This window comes from Pseudonaja textilis, chromosome 13, assembly GCF_049901715.1.
Source record: "Pseudonaja textilis isolate UNSWEBS1 chromosome 13, rPseTex1.2, whole genome shotgun sequence".
NCBI classification, from domain to species: Eukaryota; Metazoa; Chordata; class Lepidosauria; order Squamata; family Elapidae; genus Pseudonaja; species Pseudonaja textilis.
In genome coordinates this window covers 15,168,218-15,184,965 of record NC_142002.1, presented here as the reverse complement: position 1 = coordinate 15,184,965, position 16,748 = coordinate 15,168,218, and the positions used below count along the sequence as shown (strand labels likewise).

The following is a 16,748-nucleotide window of genomic DNA, read 5'->3' as shown; positions in this document are numbered from 1 at the left end:
AGCTCTATACTCATGCTTCGCTACGAAATTATATGGTCGGGCTTAGTTTTTGGGGAGGAAAATAAGGGGGAAAAAAAATCTGCCTCTGCCTACTAGCATCCAACGGTATTCATCTGGCTAGTGTCCTGTCAGTACAGGAGAGAGTTGAGGTCTGTTTGGAAACTGAAACAGAATTTCTTGTGTGAGCAAGAAGACAGCAAGGAGCCTGGGCGTGGCTTAGCTCAACTGCTCTATACTAAAGCTGATTGCTGCTGTGAAAGTAAAACTGAAACTCTTCTCCTCTGCTTGTGTTTTGCATTTGGAGCAGATTTCTTTTCAGGTGGGGAGGGGGAGTAGAACTCCTTAGCATCAGAGCATGTTAATAATATACAAAATACTAATGCTCTGATGGTCATTTCAAAAAATCCTTTCTTAGTGAGCACCTAAGAGCCAAGAGGAACAGATGTGCCACATTTCAAGTTTGTAGGCTTGACGGTTCTGGAGATGTTGTGATGATGCGCGAGTGGTCTTTCGCTTGTATATATAGAGAGATACCCTCCAATCAACTGGTCTCCAAATCTGACTGTCCCCTCCGTTTTAAAGGAGAACGGCCATTTATTTCCACTTACCTTATGAGAATAATGAGGGTCCATGATCCGTGCCAGGCCAAAGTCCCCGATTTTCAGCACCAAATCTTCAGTATTAATAAACAGGTTTGCTGGTTTGAGATCTCTATGCAGGACGTTGGCCGAGTGAATGTATTTGAGACCGCGTAGCAGCTGGTACATGAAGAGCCTGGCGTGTTCTTCCAGTAAGGGCCCTTGCTCCACCAGGTTGGCCAGGTCGGTCTCCATGTACTCCTGGACAATGTAAACACAGTTCAGTTCTGTCAGAGAGCCGACGTCATCCGTCAGCTGGCTCCCGTTGGGGCCAAGGATTTCAAACACTTTGACAATGTTGTCGTGGTCGAGCCTCCGGATAATTTTGATCTCACGCAGGGCGTGCTTGACGCTCTGAGGGTCAGAAAGCATGATCTTCTTGACGGCCACTCGCTTGTCACAATCGTTATCGACAGCGGAAAAAACCAGGCCATTGCCGCCAGAGCCCAGAGGTTTTAAGTCCATATACCGAGAACCTACATCGAAGCCATGAATGTTCATCAGACTTTCAAACTTCTCTGCCATTTTTTTCCCCGCCCCTCTAAAAAGAATTTTCTATATCCGGTTTCCTCCCTCTTAAAAACTATTCCCGCTTCTATGAGTAGAGAGAGAGAAGCTTCCACTGAGAGATTGGGAGGGTCTCTTAGGAGAGGAGAACTCCGGTTTAACTGCTGGGCAGCTTCTTGATGCTCTCATTGCATGGTCAGCCAGCCAGGCCTGGTGTTTCCTCGCTTTCGGGATAAGCACTTAAGACTCTTTACAGATCACGGCAACGAGGAGAGACACAGAGAAAGAGGTTGCAGCATTCATAGTTCAAAGAAAGGTGCAGCACACATCCACAGACATGGAAAGAAAACACCAGGGGAAAATCAAATGGAACGAAGTGGCATCTTGGGGCGCCCTTCACTCCACTGTGCCAAACCGATTGACGCTTAACAAAAATGTGAATAAATAGGCATGTAATAGGCTTGCGTTAACATCCTCCTCACAGTGCAGATACATTCAGTGTTGGACTGGTCCTGAGCAGCTTCATTCTAGGGTGGATGGTCTTCCCCGTCTCCGTTTTACAGTCTAGTTCGCTAAGAGGAAGCGGCAGACTCTTTCTTGGGTACCAAAGATGCTGTTAGTTAATGATCAGGTGGCTCCAGCTCACCACAATCACAATCAAAGCTACCATCCATCTTATTCTGTGAAAACCTGAAGAAGGAAAAGAAGAAAAGAAGAAGAAGAAAAAAGAAGGCACGCGTAAGCAACCCAAATCATTAGACAGGCATAAAATTTAAATTACATAGTGGTTTTACCGCAAACTAAACTTGTTTTGTTTTTTAAATCATACACACACACACACACACACACACAGAGAGAGAGAGAGAGAGAGAACTAGGCATTAGGAACCCTTTGATCTGCTGGATAGACCGGATCCATCACTGATCTCATTCCAACCCAGCAGATTCTATCTCATTATATGTTCTTTTCATGGATAGGAGCGTCTATAAAAAGGCACAAAGGCAAAACAAATTCTTGCCTGTATAAATGAACACAGTGTCCATCCATTGGGGAAACATTCTGTACTTCTCTGTACTTTCCCCCCCAAAAGGTGAAACTTTAAAGAAACCGTTTCATTACTTGAGACAAGTTGCTATGTTCAATACTTTCATTTAAAACAAAAAACAAAAACCATGGTCCCACTAGGGGATACTTCCTAAAAAATAATAATAAAGTGACGAAACGGTTGTAAAAGCCAAAAGATTAAGCCCATTTTACAAAGAATTAATCTGAAATAGCCCGATTTGCCAATCAGTCCTGGATAGGACCTTCTGCGTCCATAATCAACAAGCATTCGTGTTGCATTGGGGTGAAAACAGAATTAGAAATCAAGATATTCTGCATGCCTAGCTCATTCCAGGAAATACATACAATAATAATGATCTTTAGATAAAAGAGGAGGGTAGAACAGAGACTATATAATTGAACAGAAAGGTCATCACAATACAGGATGTTTTTTTGCAGGGAGCAAATCTAGAAATATTGTAATGGAGACCAAAACCCCCGATTATTTCTATGTAGATCTTAGTTATGTAAAAAAGAATTGTCGGTAGTGGATCATACTCAACTGAGTGGAATGTTAAAAATCCGTAAAGCTATCTTCTAGTACAATTAAAGCAACCCTTTTGTGGATCTCTATATACCAGCTCTGGTTTCCAGGGGCTCCTCTCCAACAGTGCAGTTTCATAGATTGTGACTTCACCTGATGATGAAGTCACTTTCTATGGAGATGGCATTATTTTGGAAAGTCTTCTGTTACATTACAGCAGAGGTCTCCAAACTTGGCAGCTTTAAGACTTGTGGACTTCAACTCCCAGAATTCCTGAGCTAACATGACTGGAGGAGGAATTCTGGGAGTTGAAATCCACAAGTCTTAAAGTTGCCAAGTTTGAGGTCCTCTGCATTACAGTGCTATCTTGGTTCACGTCTATTCCCTTTTTACTTCAAGAACTTCCGGCTCCCATATTTGGCTGCAGGCACCAACTGAGTGTTTCTGAGGTTTTTAACAGGAAGAAAAGGCTTATTGCGCGCGCGCGAGAGAGAGAGAGACAGAGACAAAGCAGATGAAAAGGAACAGGAGAAAGAGTGCGTGGGTATAGCTCACTAGCTTAAAAACAAACATATCAATATATCGGTCTCAGAAAAACAGCTGTCTCTATAAAACAGCCCATACTTGGCAGCATGAAAACGGAACCAACAGTCCGACGAACGGATAACTGACTGTTAAGATGTAAAGGATGTTCTTTGATAGTCAAATAAAAGATACGCCTTTCAAATAACGCGCAAGTTTACACGGCCTTTTATTGCTAACTATGTGGATTGTCTACTCAAAGGAGAGAGAAAAAAAAACAGCCCAGTTCACATTTTCATCATCTTACAGAACTTCTGTTTGAAACTATTTTCCAGTGAACCACAAGTTCTTGATGCGTATTTACTCACAAAGTGGGCCTAGCAAAAACTGGGGGTTGTTTGTTCGGCTACTAGCTACGCCTCAATCCTGGCTTTAAAGTATTTTTCTTGTAACTGAAGACGACAGGGACTTTCCTTCTGAGTTAGTCACTCCTGCGTATTTCACAGCAAGAAAGAATACCATTAAATAAATATGGCTCATTAACTCTTCCCCCTCCCACCACACCAGTCAAACTCTGACCACAATAATATATTAAGCAAGCACAAGCAAACAAATGCCAAAAGCTTTCTGGCGCTTCTACCTGGAAGAAGCTACTCTCAAACTTACCCAGAGCTTATGACATCATGAGTCAAGGCTTCAAAACTCTCCAATTCTAAGAACAGCCCTACCCAACTTTAAAGCTGACTGGAACAAAACCTCCTGAAATAAAAAAAAGCATGAGTAACGTTTGCTCTGTGCTATTTCTCACCTCTTTTACATTTACAATAAGCCTCCCAAAGGCCGCCAGGACAAATTGCGTTACCTCGCCTGAAGTCAAACAAGTCAGCTGGGGAGAACCGAGTGAGTTGGGCTTTTCATGGCTTAAACCTTTGTTTGCTCAACCCACAGACGTGACTGACCCTCAACAAAACCTCGGAGTTGTTGTGGTTATGATACAACGCAATTAAGCCTTCAAGAACAAAGAATATCATAAAGATGTCTATGACTTATAGCAGCGGCCACAATGGATCTCTCTCTCTCTCTCTCTCTCTCTCTCTCACACACACACACACACACACACACAAACGCATACAAAGTTTTACAGTATTTATAGTCCTTCGTTTTCAGTTCTGCTGTTTTAAAAGTGTAGCTGGGAAGTGGGTGGGTGGGTGAGTGAAGCAACTATGATAACTTTATGACCCGTGGACTTCGACTCCCAGAATTCCTGTGCTGACTCAGGAATTCTGGGAGTTGAAGTCCATAAGTCATAGGCCTAGTTGCCCATCCCTGGTGGAGTCAATAAGTCATTTTTTTTTATTTATTGGCAGCTCCAACATACACCCATTCTACTAGAGAACTAGCTACGTCCATGGTGTTGTTGTGCAGCTTTATTTTTGATCTAAATACAGATTTCCATGCCAGGCACAAAGCACGCACACACACACACACACACACACACAGCTTTAAAGAGTTCACCATGTTTTACAATACGGTCCTTCCAAACTGACCTTAATTTTCCTGCCCACCTTTGCTGGGAAAGATTACCTGCAGCTGACCATTTCCAAACACTGCCCTGTAGGGAAGGCAGGCTGGGGAATAGAGGTAGTCCTTCACTTACAACAGTTCATTTAGTGGCTGTTCAAAGTTACAACAGCCCTGAAAAAAAGTGACTCGCGGCCGTTTTTTCCAGAGTTACGGACCTTCCTAGTGTCCCCCAAGGTCGCGGGATTAAAACCCAGAGGCTTGGCAACTGGCTCATACTTATGACCGCTACTGTGGTCCCAAGACCACAGGATTCCCTTTCTGACAACCATATCCAACGGGAATGCCAGCTTCACTTAACAACCGGGTGACTCACTTATCCACTGCAGGGATTCCCTGAACAGAAAGGTCGTAAAATGGGGGCAAGACGCACTTAACGAAATGTCCCACTTCAAACAGAAATTGTTGGTCCTAAGTTGAGGACTGCCTGCATTAGGGCTTATTTATTTAGGAAATTTAGAAGGGAGGGAAAAAAAGCTCCCAGCGTTAGCTTTCCATAAAACTTATTAGATAATCAGGCCAAGTCTTTCTGGAAGGAAGAAACCAATTCTGGAAGGAATTGGTAAGAAAAAAGCTGTTATACAACCTGATAAAAAAAAAAGCCCCATATATGTAACACGGTGAGGGTGCTTATGTGGATTTTTTTAAAAAAATATACCAGCCACGTTGCAAGCTGTAGGCAGTGAGTCATTGTAAGGACTCCTGAAACTGCAGCCTTTCTCAACCTCCCACTTAGTCCCCACACATTCTGAAGGCCAAGCTATTGTTAATTTACCCATGCTTCCCACTGATTAAAAGCTTAATTTTAATACTTAATTTTTCCCATTGTAAACCAAAGAGTATGCATCCCATCAAAACTCGGATTTCCAAGCTCTTGAAGAAAAGAGATACGGGTTTGATCTTGGCCTGATTTGCTTCCAAATAAACTTTTACTTTATAAATTGTGAATAGCTGGGACATGTTTCCCGCTACTTCAGAAAGCGAGGCCGGCCATACACAAAAAAGTACAAAAGGGTAGCAGCGTATAACAGAAACTACAACTAAATGGATTTTTTTTTTCTGCTGTGTGGGTAGGCTACTCTAGAAATGAATATACATTTCAGTTAGAATTTCTTGGGGGTGATATAAACCTGAGCTGAGACTGATTTTAGTCTTGAGAAAGTACTGTGTTCACACAGCTTGCTAAACCACAGATCCAGCAGAAGATTCCAAGCTAAGAAATAGACACTAACTAAGCCACCTTTATTATGAATTATTAGTCCACCTAGCCTAAGAGGCTGGGTTACCCCAAACTGTCCCAGTTCAGCTTTCCTACTTAACTGGGACCAGTCTGATGTAGTAGTAAAGGTACCAGGTTTGAAACTGGGAAAGCTGTGAGTTCTAGTCCTGCCTTGGGCATGAAGCTAGCTGGGTGACTTTGGGCCAGTCACTTTCTCTCTGTCCTATGAAGGAGACAATGGCAAACCAATTCGGAAAAACAACACCAAGAAAACTGCAGACTAATCCAGGCGGTCACACCAGGAAACAAACACCAGCTTAAAACGACGTACTCTTCTTAACTGTGCCGATCTTTCCAAATGAATGAATGGCCCTTTTAGAACAACCAACTTATTCATTTATTTATTCAAACATCCCAGCCATGGATAAATCCCACTGGGTCTCTGGAGAGAGTGCTAACCAAGAATGACAGCTACTCTGTAAAGATGGTCATAAATGTAAGAACAGGGTTTCCTTCTAGAGAGAATCTTGAGTTGACATTAGAGTTTAGAAGGATCTAAGACCCCTCTTGGTTTGTACCCTGTGCAGAGGGGCTATGTAAGACTAGGATTGTTTGAATTAAAGACCCAACAAAGAGCACTTTCTTAAGACGAATTCAAATATTCAGTTATCTATCCACCCTTTCTCAGGAGCCCAACACCACTCACCCAGGTGTAAGCTGCTTCTCCCTCCTGGCCAGGTGCAAATGGTCTTCTGAAAGGGTTATACCCAGAGCAAAGACCACCCCTCTCTTAGCAGGGTAGGCTCTCGAATTGGGAGGGTTGCGAGAGGAGGAGTCCTTTTCAAAACCCAACTACCTTTTGAACCAAGGCGGATCCTATAATCCCATCAGGTCTAAGGACGCAATAGGCGAAGGTTTGTTGTTGTTGTTTTTAATTTTAATCTGCAAAGGGCAAGGCCAGCAAACATCCAGGAGGGAAGAGAGATCTAATGAGCAGCGACTTTAAATAAAAATAAAAAGAGGACCACCATCACTGGATCCCCTCCGTAACTTGACACAGATCCTCCCACCGGGCAGCTGCTGCGGCCGAGGAGGCCCAGCAATGAGTGAAGTCTGTCCCGGAAGGCAAAGTGAGGGGGTGGCGAAGCTGCCAATGCCGCAGTCTTGGCTGGCCAGGGAGGGAAGGGGTGGGTGGGTGGGTGGGTTGGGGGGGGCAGGAACCACCAGAAACTTTTGCCAGGGATGTGTCACATCTGCCACCCTGATGCCAACATCTGCCTTTCCAAAGAGGTAAGGAGACCCCACTTTTATTTACTGAATTGAATGTATGGATTGGCTTGTCCACCTGGTAGCAAACAAACCACTTGGAAGCTGGAGCTTTTTCTAGGGGGGGGGGGGAAACTGTGGCTTTCCCCCCAAAGCCTCTCTTGGAAGCCCCTTCCCCTCCAATGGCTCAGCCCCAGATCTTAAGGAGGGGGGGAAGGTCCCTTCCAGGCTGATCCGGGGCTTTGATGGCCACTTTGGGCCAAGAACCAGTTGTGGGCCGCCAGCAAAAGGCCCTTCCTTTGAGTTGGGGAGGGGGTCCCCAAAGACAGCCCCAAATTTCCCCCCCACCACTACTTTGAACCCCTCGCCCTCTGTCCCCACGACCACCTTTCCCTGTTTTGGGAGAGGATTCGGGAGGCCAACACGTGGCGTCAGAGCGCGTTCCCGGAATCGCAGCCCTTCCCCCCCCCACAAAAAAAACCACACACACCGCGTTCACACGATCGCGAAGCAGCCAACCCGGGTTTCCCTCTCCCCCTCTCTCCCCCCCCACCGGGTCGTGGGAAAGCGGCTCCGACCACGCCGCCAAAGGGGAGTGCGGGTTAGACCCCTGGCGGGACGGCCCCCCACCCCACCCCCGCCCAAGGGAGTCGTGCCCGGGAGGGTCCGTCGTCTTCCAGGACCCCGGGCAGAGCCGTCCCCGCCCGCCCGTCTTCGCCGCACTGCGGAAGGCTGGCTCGGCCGGTCTTCCCGGCGCCTCGGGCCCGGCGGGGCGCGCGAGAACAAAGCGCCTTTGTGCAAGCGGCGGCGGCGGCGGCGGCGGCGGCGGCAGCAGGGAAAGGAGGGAGGCAGGGAAGGCGCCCGCCCGCCGCGACGCCCACACGCCGCCCGCCCGCCTCGGCTCGACTCGGCTCGACTCGACTCACGGGGCTGCCCAGGCTCATGAGGACGAAGAGCAGGAGGAAAGGAGGACGGGCCCCGCGCCACGCCGCTCACGTCGCCGCCGCCGCCGCCTCCGCTTCCACCGCCGCCGGTTCAGCAGCTGCCGGGCCCCCGACCCGCGCCAAGGCTCTGCTCGGCGGAAGCGGCGCGGCGTCTCCCTCGGCGGCTCCGGCCATCTAACCCGGCGGAGAGGGCGAGAGAAAGGGGAGGCGGGGCCAAGGGAAGGGAACGCCCAACCGCCCCCACTCGGAGGAAAAGGGAAGGAGGCCCCGCCCCGCTTTTCTTTCCCTCCCCACCCCCCACACCTTCGCGCCGCCCCCCTCCGGGCCCGCGCGCGCGACGTGGCGGTTGGGCGCGAGGCGGGTCGAAAAGGGAGCGCGAGGTTGAGGGGGAGGGGAGGGGAGGCAAAAAAAAAGGGGGGGGAGCCGAGCGCTCGCGCATGCGTAGCGCGTCCGGAGAGCAAGAGAAGGCATTAACGAGCAATGTTAAAATAGCCTAAAATAAACACGGATACGTGTATGTATATATATATATATATACACACGCACACATATATAATTTGTATGTATGTGTATATAGATATGTATTGTACAGGTATGTGTATATTATAGGTATATGTATTGGTGTATATGTGCGTGTATATAAAGTGCCCTGTGACACACAAGCACGTGTGCATGTAATATATATAATTCAATAAGATAAAATAGCCCATAACGCACAGAAATGTACACATATGTGTATGGACACACATTCTATACATAAATACTCCATAAAGCATCCTGCAACAAACAACCACATATCAGGATTTGTCTATGTGCACATTTCTCTATCCAACATACTTTTCTAATACTTTCATAAATGTAGAAGATACCCATAGATAGGGCTATATGTATTTTAAGTATATGTATTTGTATATCTTGATGTATCTGTCTATTATTCTCTCTTATCTATCTCTCCATCTATCATCTATCTATATCTTCTATGTCAGTCTATCTAATCTGTCTATATCATCTATCATCCATCCATCTTCTACCTATCATCTCTCTCTCTCTGTGCCTGCCTGCCTGCCTGCCTGCCTGCCTGCCTGCCTGCCTACCTGCCTACCTACCTACCTACCTACCTACCTACCTACCTATCTACCTACCTACCCACCTACCTACCCATCTATCTATCTATCTATCTATCTATCTATCTATCTATCTATCTATCTATCTATCTATCTCTGTCATCTATCTATCTATCTATCTTGGAGAAAACTGGCCGCCTGCCTGCCTGCCTGACCCACCTGGACCTATCTATCTATCTATCTATCTTGGAGAAAACTGGACGACAGGTTTCGCTTAGGTTTCCTTATTTATTAGACTTCTGGACTGGTTGGTAACTTCAATTCCTTGGGTGGTGCAGCAAATCAGTGCACCTGGCTGCCAGGGTGGCATTTATTTCTGCGTAAACAAGTTTAGGATTGCGGGGTGAAGCTCTCATCTCCACTGCACCTTTGCCATTCATAATCCTACCCTGCTGTTGCCTGGTGACTCAAAAACCGGCTGCATTTAGCCAGGCTTACTGGGGTTAGCGCAAATAGGGCTGGAATCTAAACAAATCTTTTAAAATAAACCCTCACATCTGAAAAAACAGCAGGTATCTTCCTCGGTTTTATTTCTTTCCTTTTATTCTGCTTTTCTTCCTCTCCCTGATACATCTGTTTGTTCCAAATGACACCTCTTGAGAACTCAGATGTAAAATGGGGGCAGTGCAATCTTTTACACTGTTTAATTCAGCTTTTTGTGTAATTCCATGATTGTGCTGTGTCACTCATAGAGGAGGAAAACAGTCATTTGGAAGGACAGGACATGCTTTGCGTGCAAGTGCAAAGTTTAACTGTTTTATTAAACATGAACTATTTTGACTGAGCTGGAAAAACTCCAGGCTGAAACAGAACAGTTGCCAGATGAGGTAGAAAAACAGCTCCCTACCTCCCTGGGGTGATGAACTTGCTGATACTAACTGCCAAAACAGGGCATTTATGAGTTTTTACCTCTTCTAACCATCCCCTGCTCCCAAACAAGAGTAGGACTTCATAACAGAACGATGTGGGGTCGTATTATGTAACCAAATAACCCTGTGTCACCTATTAAGCCAAACCTAAATATAACCACCACATTAAATATAAAGAAGGCTAAACTAATGGCCGCAGCTAGAACAACCCACCTTAAAACCAACAGTGGTAGGTATCTCCTGCCTTTTAGGATCAGCCATCAACAGTGCAGGGAGAAGCAGTCAAGACCAGCACTTTATAAAACAGCTGTGAAGACCTTGGAAATGATACTCAGATGCCACGATGTGCCTTTATTGCAAAGATCAGAATTTGTTAAGCCGTGTCCCGAAAGTTCCTTTTTCAAAAGGCAACTGGACTTGTTGTTTTTCCTTGAAGACATTCCACTCCCAGGAAGCTTCTTGAGATCTGTTCAGTTCTGAAAATGCTTCTTGGATGAGAAGCGAAACGTCTTCAATGAAACTTTAAAAAAATAAATTAAATTTAAAAAAACGTCCAGCTGCTTGGGACAAGCATGATCTGGATGATTGGGAATCTCCATAAACATTTGGCAAGCCCTGGTGTTCTCTCTGTGATACTGTATGAAAGTGAAAGTAGAATTTTGAAGAAGAAAGATAAGAAGAGCACGGATGGCTTTGAGCTTTTAGTGTTGGAAAAGACTCGAGAATACATGAATAGCCAAGAAAACAAACCAATGGATCTTCAAACAAATCAATCCAGAGTTCTTACTCATGACCATATCATATTTTCCTGCATATTATGGAAGGACCTAGTTCTCTGGATAAGGCTCTAATGTTGGGAAAGTTGGAAGGAAAGAGAAGATGACCAGTAGCAATGCCGTATGGACTCAGTTGCCATAGCAATGAGTTATATTGATGGAAGAACGGAAGGACAATTGTGGAGAAGATCTAACTATTTGATTGTGAAGAGCTGACAATGACTTGATAGCATGAAAGTGATTAAGAAACATAACCACAATTTGGCTAAGTGCAAGCAGTGAACGCAGCATTGGGTTAAGCCATGGGTGTTTTTAATGATGGTTTATGAAATAAATCCCAGTAGTCCAAAGGGATGGTTTACAGTTCACAGCAAAATACATAACTACGAAGCCCCAACTTAATAAAATATATTACTCTTTACAGCATATTTAAGCCTATCAGATGCATTCCTTTTGGAAAATTCCAGATGTGTTTTTAAGGTATAATTTGGGGCCTGGAAGATTAAAATGGGTGGGTTTGGATGACTTTTAAGATAGTATATCTGGCTATTTAACAAATTGGCTGCATGAAAGTAATGTCTAATCATCTGGAATTCTTTCTGTTATCAGATTTTTATGACAGCGGGTTGATAGAAAGACAGCGTGCAAAGTTAGGGGCTGAGCCTATTCCTACCAATAACAAACCTTATTGTTATTATTGTGCTAAACATCTGTTACCTAATCAAGGATGGTCATAATGCTTTTTGGAAAAATCAAATCAAGAACAGCGAATGCAGACTTTACAACCAATGACAGTTCCAATCCATTAAAATCAAAGCCCCGGGTCAGGGAACAGAAATGAAACAATCCAATAGCTGGCAAGGCCCAAACTAAATTGGCACAAAAAGATCTCCCTCGATATTTTTAGAACCACATGAAGGAAGGGACAAGACAGAGCAAGAGATTTCACAACTTTAACCAATCACAAAGAAAGTCATCTTACCCCATCCTTGATGGCTAAACTTCGGACCATGGAATCCTGGATGAATTTCAGAGGTCGCATACACAGCTTGTGTTAAACTAGGGTTTTCTCACCTTGGTTGGTTAATTAAACCGCAGTTGGCTGTGTCCACAAATTACATTGTCACAAACATGGTTTATGATAGGATATAAGAAAGGCATTATACAACACATTAAAATCACACCAAATAAAAAAAAAAGATAAAGTTCAGGGCAATGTTTTTCAACCATTACCAACTTTAAACATATGGACTTCAACTCCCAGAATTGAGTAAGGAATTCTGAGAGTTGAAGTCCACACATCTTAGAGTTGCAAACAATGTTTGAAAAATATTGCAGTGGGTCGTCCTGTTTACTCACAACAGCTGAAGTCACCCCATCAGGGATAATCTGGAAGAAAGGAAATTAGAAGCCAACCAATAGAAAGGCAAACCGTTTTATCATAAAAGAAGTCAGGGCTGGTCCATGTGTATCAATCAATCGATCAATCAATCAATCAGTTGGCTCAACATTTTGAACCGAATTGACTTTAAACTTGGTATCTCTCAAGTATGAACAGTTTTTGCGACTCTCTCTCTCTGATTTTCTTGCAAATTGAGGCACTGAATCAGCTCTGCAGGAAAAAAAAAACCCCTGTTTCTTAACCGTCATCACCTTAGCTCAAGTGAAGATCACAGTTCAAAGCTGTTGCAGAAAGTTAACAGGTAAAGAAAAGGATAGGGCGATAAAGATGATCAGGTTGTCAGAGGTGCGTACATATTTTCCACAAAACCCCTGTTGAATTAGATTAGGAAAATTCCAAAGTTTCCAGCAATGCATAACAGAAATCTATAGGCTATATTTAATTTAAAGAGGGATGGGCCGAAGGCAAAGACAAGTGGAATGAGCCTGAATTTTTTTTTTAAAAAAAAATTGATCCTGCCTTTATTGTTTTTATAAATAGCTCAAGGCAGTGAACCTCTTTAACGCTCTTTCCTCCTATTATTTTCCCCACAACAATAACCTTGTGAAGTGAATTGACGAGAGTGACCGACTGGCCTAAAACCACCCAGCTGTCTTTCATGCCTGTGGCCAGACTAGAACTCTCAGTCACCTGGTGAATGGCCCAAGGACACCCAGCCAGCTTTCATGGCTAAGATGGAACTAGAATTCATTTCCTGTTTGCTAAACTGATGCCTTAGCCTTTAGACCAAACAGATGTCAAAGATTTGATAGTATTTAATAGTTACAGCTACTTAGAAGTACAATGTGGAAAGTCCAAAAGTGTTGGTCTCAAAGCAGATTTTTTTGGGTGTGTGTGTGTGTGTGGTGATTATTCCACTGATTTAAGGCGGAGGTCTCCAAACTTGACAACTTTAAGACTTAGGAATTGACGTCCACATGTCTTCAAGTTGCCAAGTTTGGGGACCCCTGATTTAAGGGACACTTAGAATGGAAGCCAATGAGTTTAGTGACTGACTTTTCCTGTACAACCCGTAGCTTTTACTCAAGTTTTTTTCCAAGTGACTCATGTTTTCCATCTCTCCCACGGTACACACTTGTTGACCCTGATGCTCCATTAACCCTGTTCACCTCCTGGCTCTCCCAGCCTGTCAACATTTCCTGAGTATGGCACTTTCTGCACAACAACACAAGGTCTACCTTTTGCACAACCCTAAAGTAGAATGAAAGGTGGTATAAGAAGCGGGAAAAAAACAGCTTCTCCTCAACTCATTTGCTGTACCCATCTGGACCTACTCTATTTTGCCCGTATCGTTGCTCCATCTTCTGTGGCTCACAGTAAACATTGCAAGGTCTTCTCGTACAAGACCTTGCCACATGGCTTTATCCAACACGAACTGCTTTTCTCTCTGAAAAGCAACAACAAGGGGTGGAATTCTACTGGTTCGCACCGGTTCATGCGAACCGGATGTTAAAGTTACAGCTGGCTCATCGAACCAGTATTTCAACGGACCAGCTGGCCCCTCTCCTCCCACCCCTCCCCTCCCAGGAGTCTCCACGCAGTCCATTATCGATGGAGGTAAGTGCAGGGTCCATTCAGAGGCTCTGGGAGGGGGAAAACTGGGCCTTCTGGAAGTCTGGAAACAGGTTTGTTTCCGGCTTCCAGAGGGCCCCCGAGCCTGGGGAGGCTGTTTTCACTCTCCCAGAGACCCAGGGGAGGCTGTTTTCACCCTCCCAAGGGTCCGAAAGCCCCCTGGGTTCTGGAGGCCCACCAGAAGCCGGAAACAGGAAGTTCTGGTAGACCCCACCCACCATGGCCATGCCCACCCAGCAACTGGGCAGCGAACCGGTTGCTGGGATTTTTGCATCCCACCCCTGCCTACAATCCTAAGTAGAGAATACATCTGTAGTCTCCCAGAACTGTACGTTTGGAAGGATAAGCTGGTTCAATCCTTCGCCAATTAAAACTTCCAGAGATGGAGAACCACCTTCATGGATACATCCTTCCACTGTTGTACAACTCTCGCGACCATTACGTTTCCCCTTATAACTTTAGTCCTAATGTGTTGAATAGGGTTACTCTCATCTCAGAGTATGTAGAAACTCACCCTCAGGCCTAGTAGAACTAGGATATGTTAGAACTGGGATGCTTTCGACCCAAACCTTTTATTAGGCTCGCACAAAACTAATCATGCGGCTGGTTGACTTACAGCTTTGTGGGATGTAGAAACTCCGCCAATGAAGCTTAGTCAATCGAGTACAGTTACAAAATAAGGACTCAACCGGCTGTGCCTTCCAAAGAAGGAAACAACCATGCAGAAGGAATGTGATAAGTAGAATGAAAGCACAATAGCTCTCATGTAGCAACCAACAACTAGTAGTGTACTCCGAGACAGGCTGGGGTTGAAATTGAGGTAGTGGAATTACTGAGACTGGATTCATTTCTTGTTGCTCAGTCGCTAAGTCATGTCTGACTCTTCATGACTCCATGGACCACAGCCCTCCTGCCCTCCACTATCTTCCAGAGTTTGCCTAAATTCATGTTCATTGCGCCGATGACACTATCTGGCCATCTCCTCCTCCGCTGTCTCCATCTCCGTTTGCCTTCCATCTTTCCAAACCTAAGCGTGTTTTCCAATGAGTCCTCTCTTCTCATTTGGTGGCCACCCAGAGGTGGTATTCAGCAGGTTCTGACCAGTTCTGGAGAATCGGTAGCAGAAATTTTCAACTGTTTTGGAGAACCGGTAAATACCACCTCTGACTGGCCCTGCCCCCCATCTATTCTCCGCCTCCCGAGTCCCAGCTGGTTGGCTGGGCCTTCTTTTGTTGCCCTGCACAGGAGAACGGAGCTGGAAAGCAGGTAAATTGGGTGGGAAGGGAATGGATTTTGCAGTAACCTTCTCCTGCCACGCCCACCAAGCCAAGCCATGCCCACAGAACACCACGCACACCAAGCCACGCCCACAGCTGATGGGCTGGGTCTTCTTTGGTTGCCCTGCGCAGGTGAACGGAGCTGGAAAACAGATTAGTGGGGTGGGAGATTTTACAGTATCCTTCCTACACCCACAGAACCGGTAGTAACATTTTTTGAATCCCACCACTGGTGGCCACAGAGCTTCAGCTTCAGGATCTGTCCTTCCAAAGGACAGTTGGGGTTGAACTGATCGGATCTCCCTTCAGTCCAAGAACATTCGAGATCTTCTTCTCCAGCACCACTGAATTCACACCGTGGCCTTAATTTGACCAGTACATTAATCCATCACCGGAGTTTTCAGACTACTTATGCATTCCCTCTGGTCAGTTGGTCACTAGGGAAGGACAAGAACAACATGTTCTCCACCCATGAGAATTTCCTCCCAATTCTTTTTTTTCCCTGGGAGACACTTCTAAAGCTAAATTCTTTTCATCAGATTGACTTAAGAATTGGTAAGAAGAAGAAGAAAAAGCCTCAATCCAGCCCTACTTGTTACTCTTCCTACATTTGCCCATTATCATGGTTTCTCAAATGTCCACTGAAACTGAGAAGATTGTTTGCTTGGAGATTTTGCAATTACGTGTCGCGTTGATACTATTGTATGTTCCATCGCTGCCTAAGAAACCCACTTTGCAAGAATCCGAGGTCATTCAGATTAAAAAAACTAGGGCCTTGCATTTGGAATTCCCTGACGTCTATAGTGGAAACATTTCTGGCAGGAATTTGCTATCCTGTTTCAGGTCCGCACATTGTTGAACTTCTTCACAAGTAAAGAAAAACACGATCCAATCATTCCTCCCCCTTCAAACACAAGGGCCATAATCAGGTTGTCTAGTAGGTTTTTCTGAATGGAGGGGGCTCACTTACCATATTTGGATAAGTTGCCAAGAACAATTAAGAGTGTTGTGGTTGTTTAAGTGTGTGTGTGTGTGTCCAAAATCAGAGAGGATGTAGAAGTATGTAGAGAGGATGTAGAAGCATCCACCGTGGACACATTTCTTCTCGTACATTTTGCACGTAGCGTGAAATTAAACCTACCAGGTTATGACTTAATTCTCTTCTCAAGACGCAATCCAAACATTTGGTTTTTATGAAGCATGTTTCATTTGACTTGGGTGTCAATTACTTCAGAGTAAACATATTCCGGATGATCTTATTAATCTTCAGCAATTCTTCCTTCTCATGGTGCAACCACGTTGGCCAACTAGCAAAACAGGTTGCATACAGGGATTCATAGCAGATTCAACCATGTGAGCTGCAGTGTCATTTCTTTTCACTCAAAATTAGATTGAAACCCAAG

At 45.0% G+C, this 16,748-nt stretch overlaps 1 protein-coding gene and 1 long non-coding RNA gene across 8 annotated transcripts in view; both read right to left on the bottom strand.

The window, feature by feature from the left end:
• LOC148124731 (uncharacterized) overlaps positions 1 to 6,751 on the bottom strand; it is a 116,100-nt gene extending 109,349 nt beyond the window's left edge. The window contains exon 1 of the long non-coding RNA XR_015745156.1: positions 4,786 to 6,751. This is a non-coding gene — a long non-coding RNA (uncharacterized LOC148124731). The remainder of the gene's footprint in view (positions 1 to 4,785) is intronic.
• MAPK6 (mitogen-activated protein kinase 6) overlaps positions 1 to 16,748 on the bottom strand; it is a 30,955-nt gene that overhangs the window by 8,779 nt on the left and 5,428 nt on the right. Inside the window, exons 1-4 of one of the 7 annotated variants that reach the window (XM_087941909.1) lie at positions 8,248 to 8,462; positions 6,762 to 7,055; positions 3,922 to 4,014; positions 609 to 1,835 (exon numbers count right to left, since the gene is read on the bottom strand). In XM_087941909.1, the coding sequence (XP_087798035.1) occupies positions 609 to 1,163 (555 nt within the window). In that variant the 5' untranslated portion in view covers positions 1,164 to 1,835; positions 3,922 to 4,014; positions 6,762 to 7,055; positions 8,248 to 8,462. Of the gene's footprint in view, positions 1 to 608; positions 1,836 to 3,623; positions 3,792 to 3,921; positions 4,015 to 6,757; positions 7,056 to 8,247; positions 8,463 to 16,748 lie in introns of those variants that run through there. The other 6 variants (XM_087941907.1, XM_087941908.1, XM_026709931.2 and 3 more) reach the window with 6 other exon arrangements.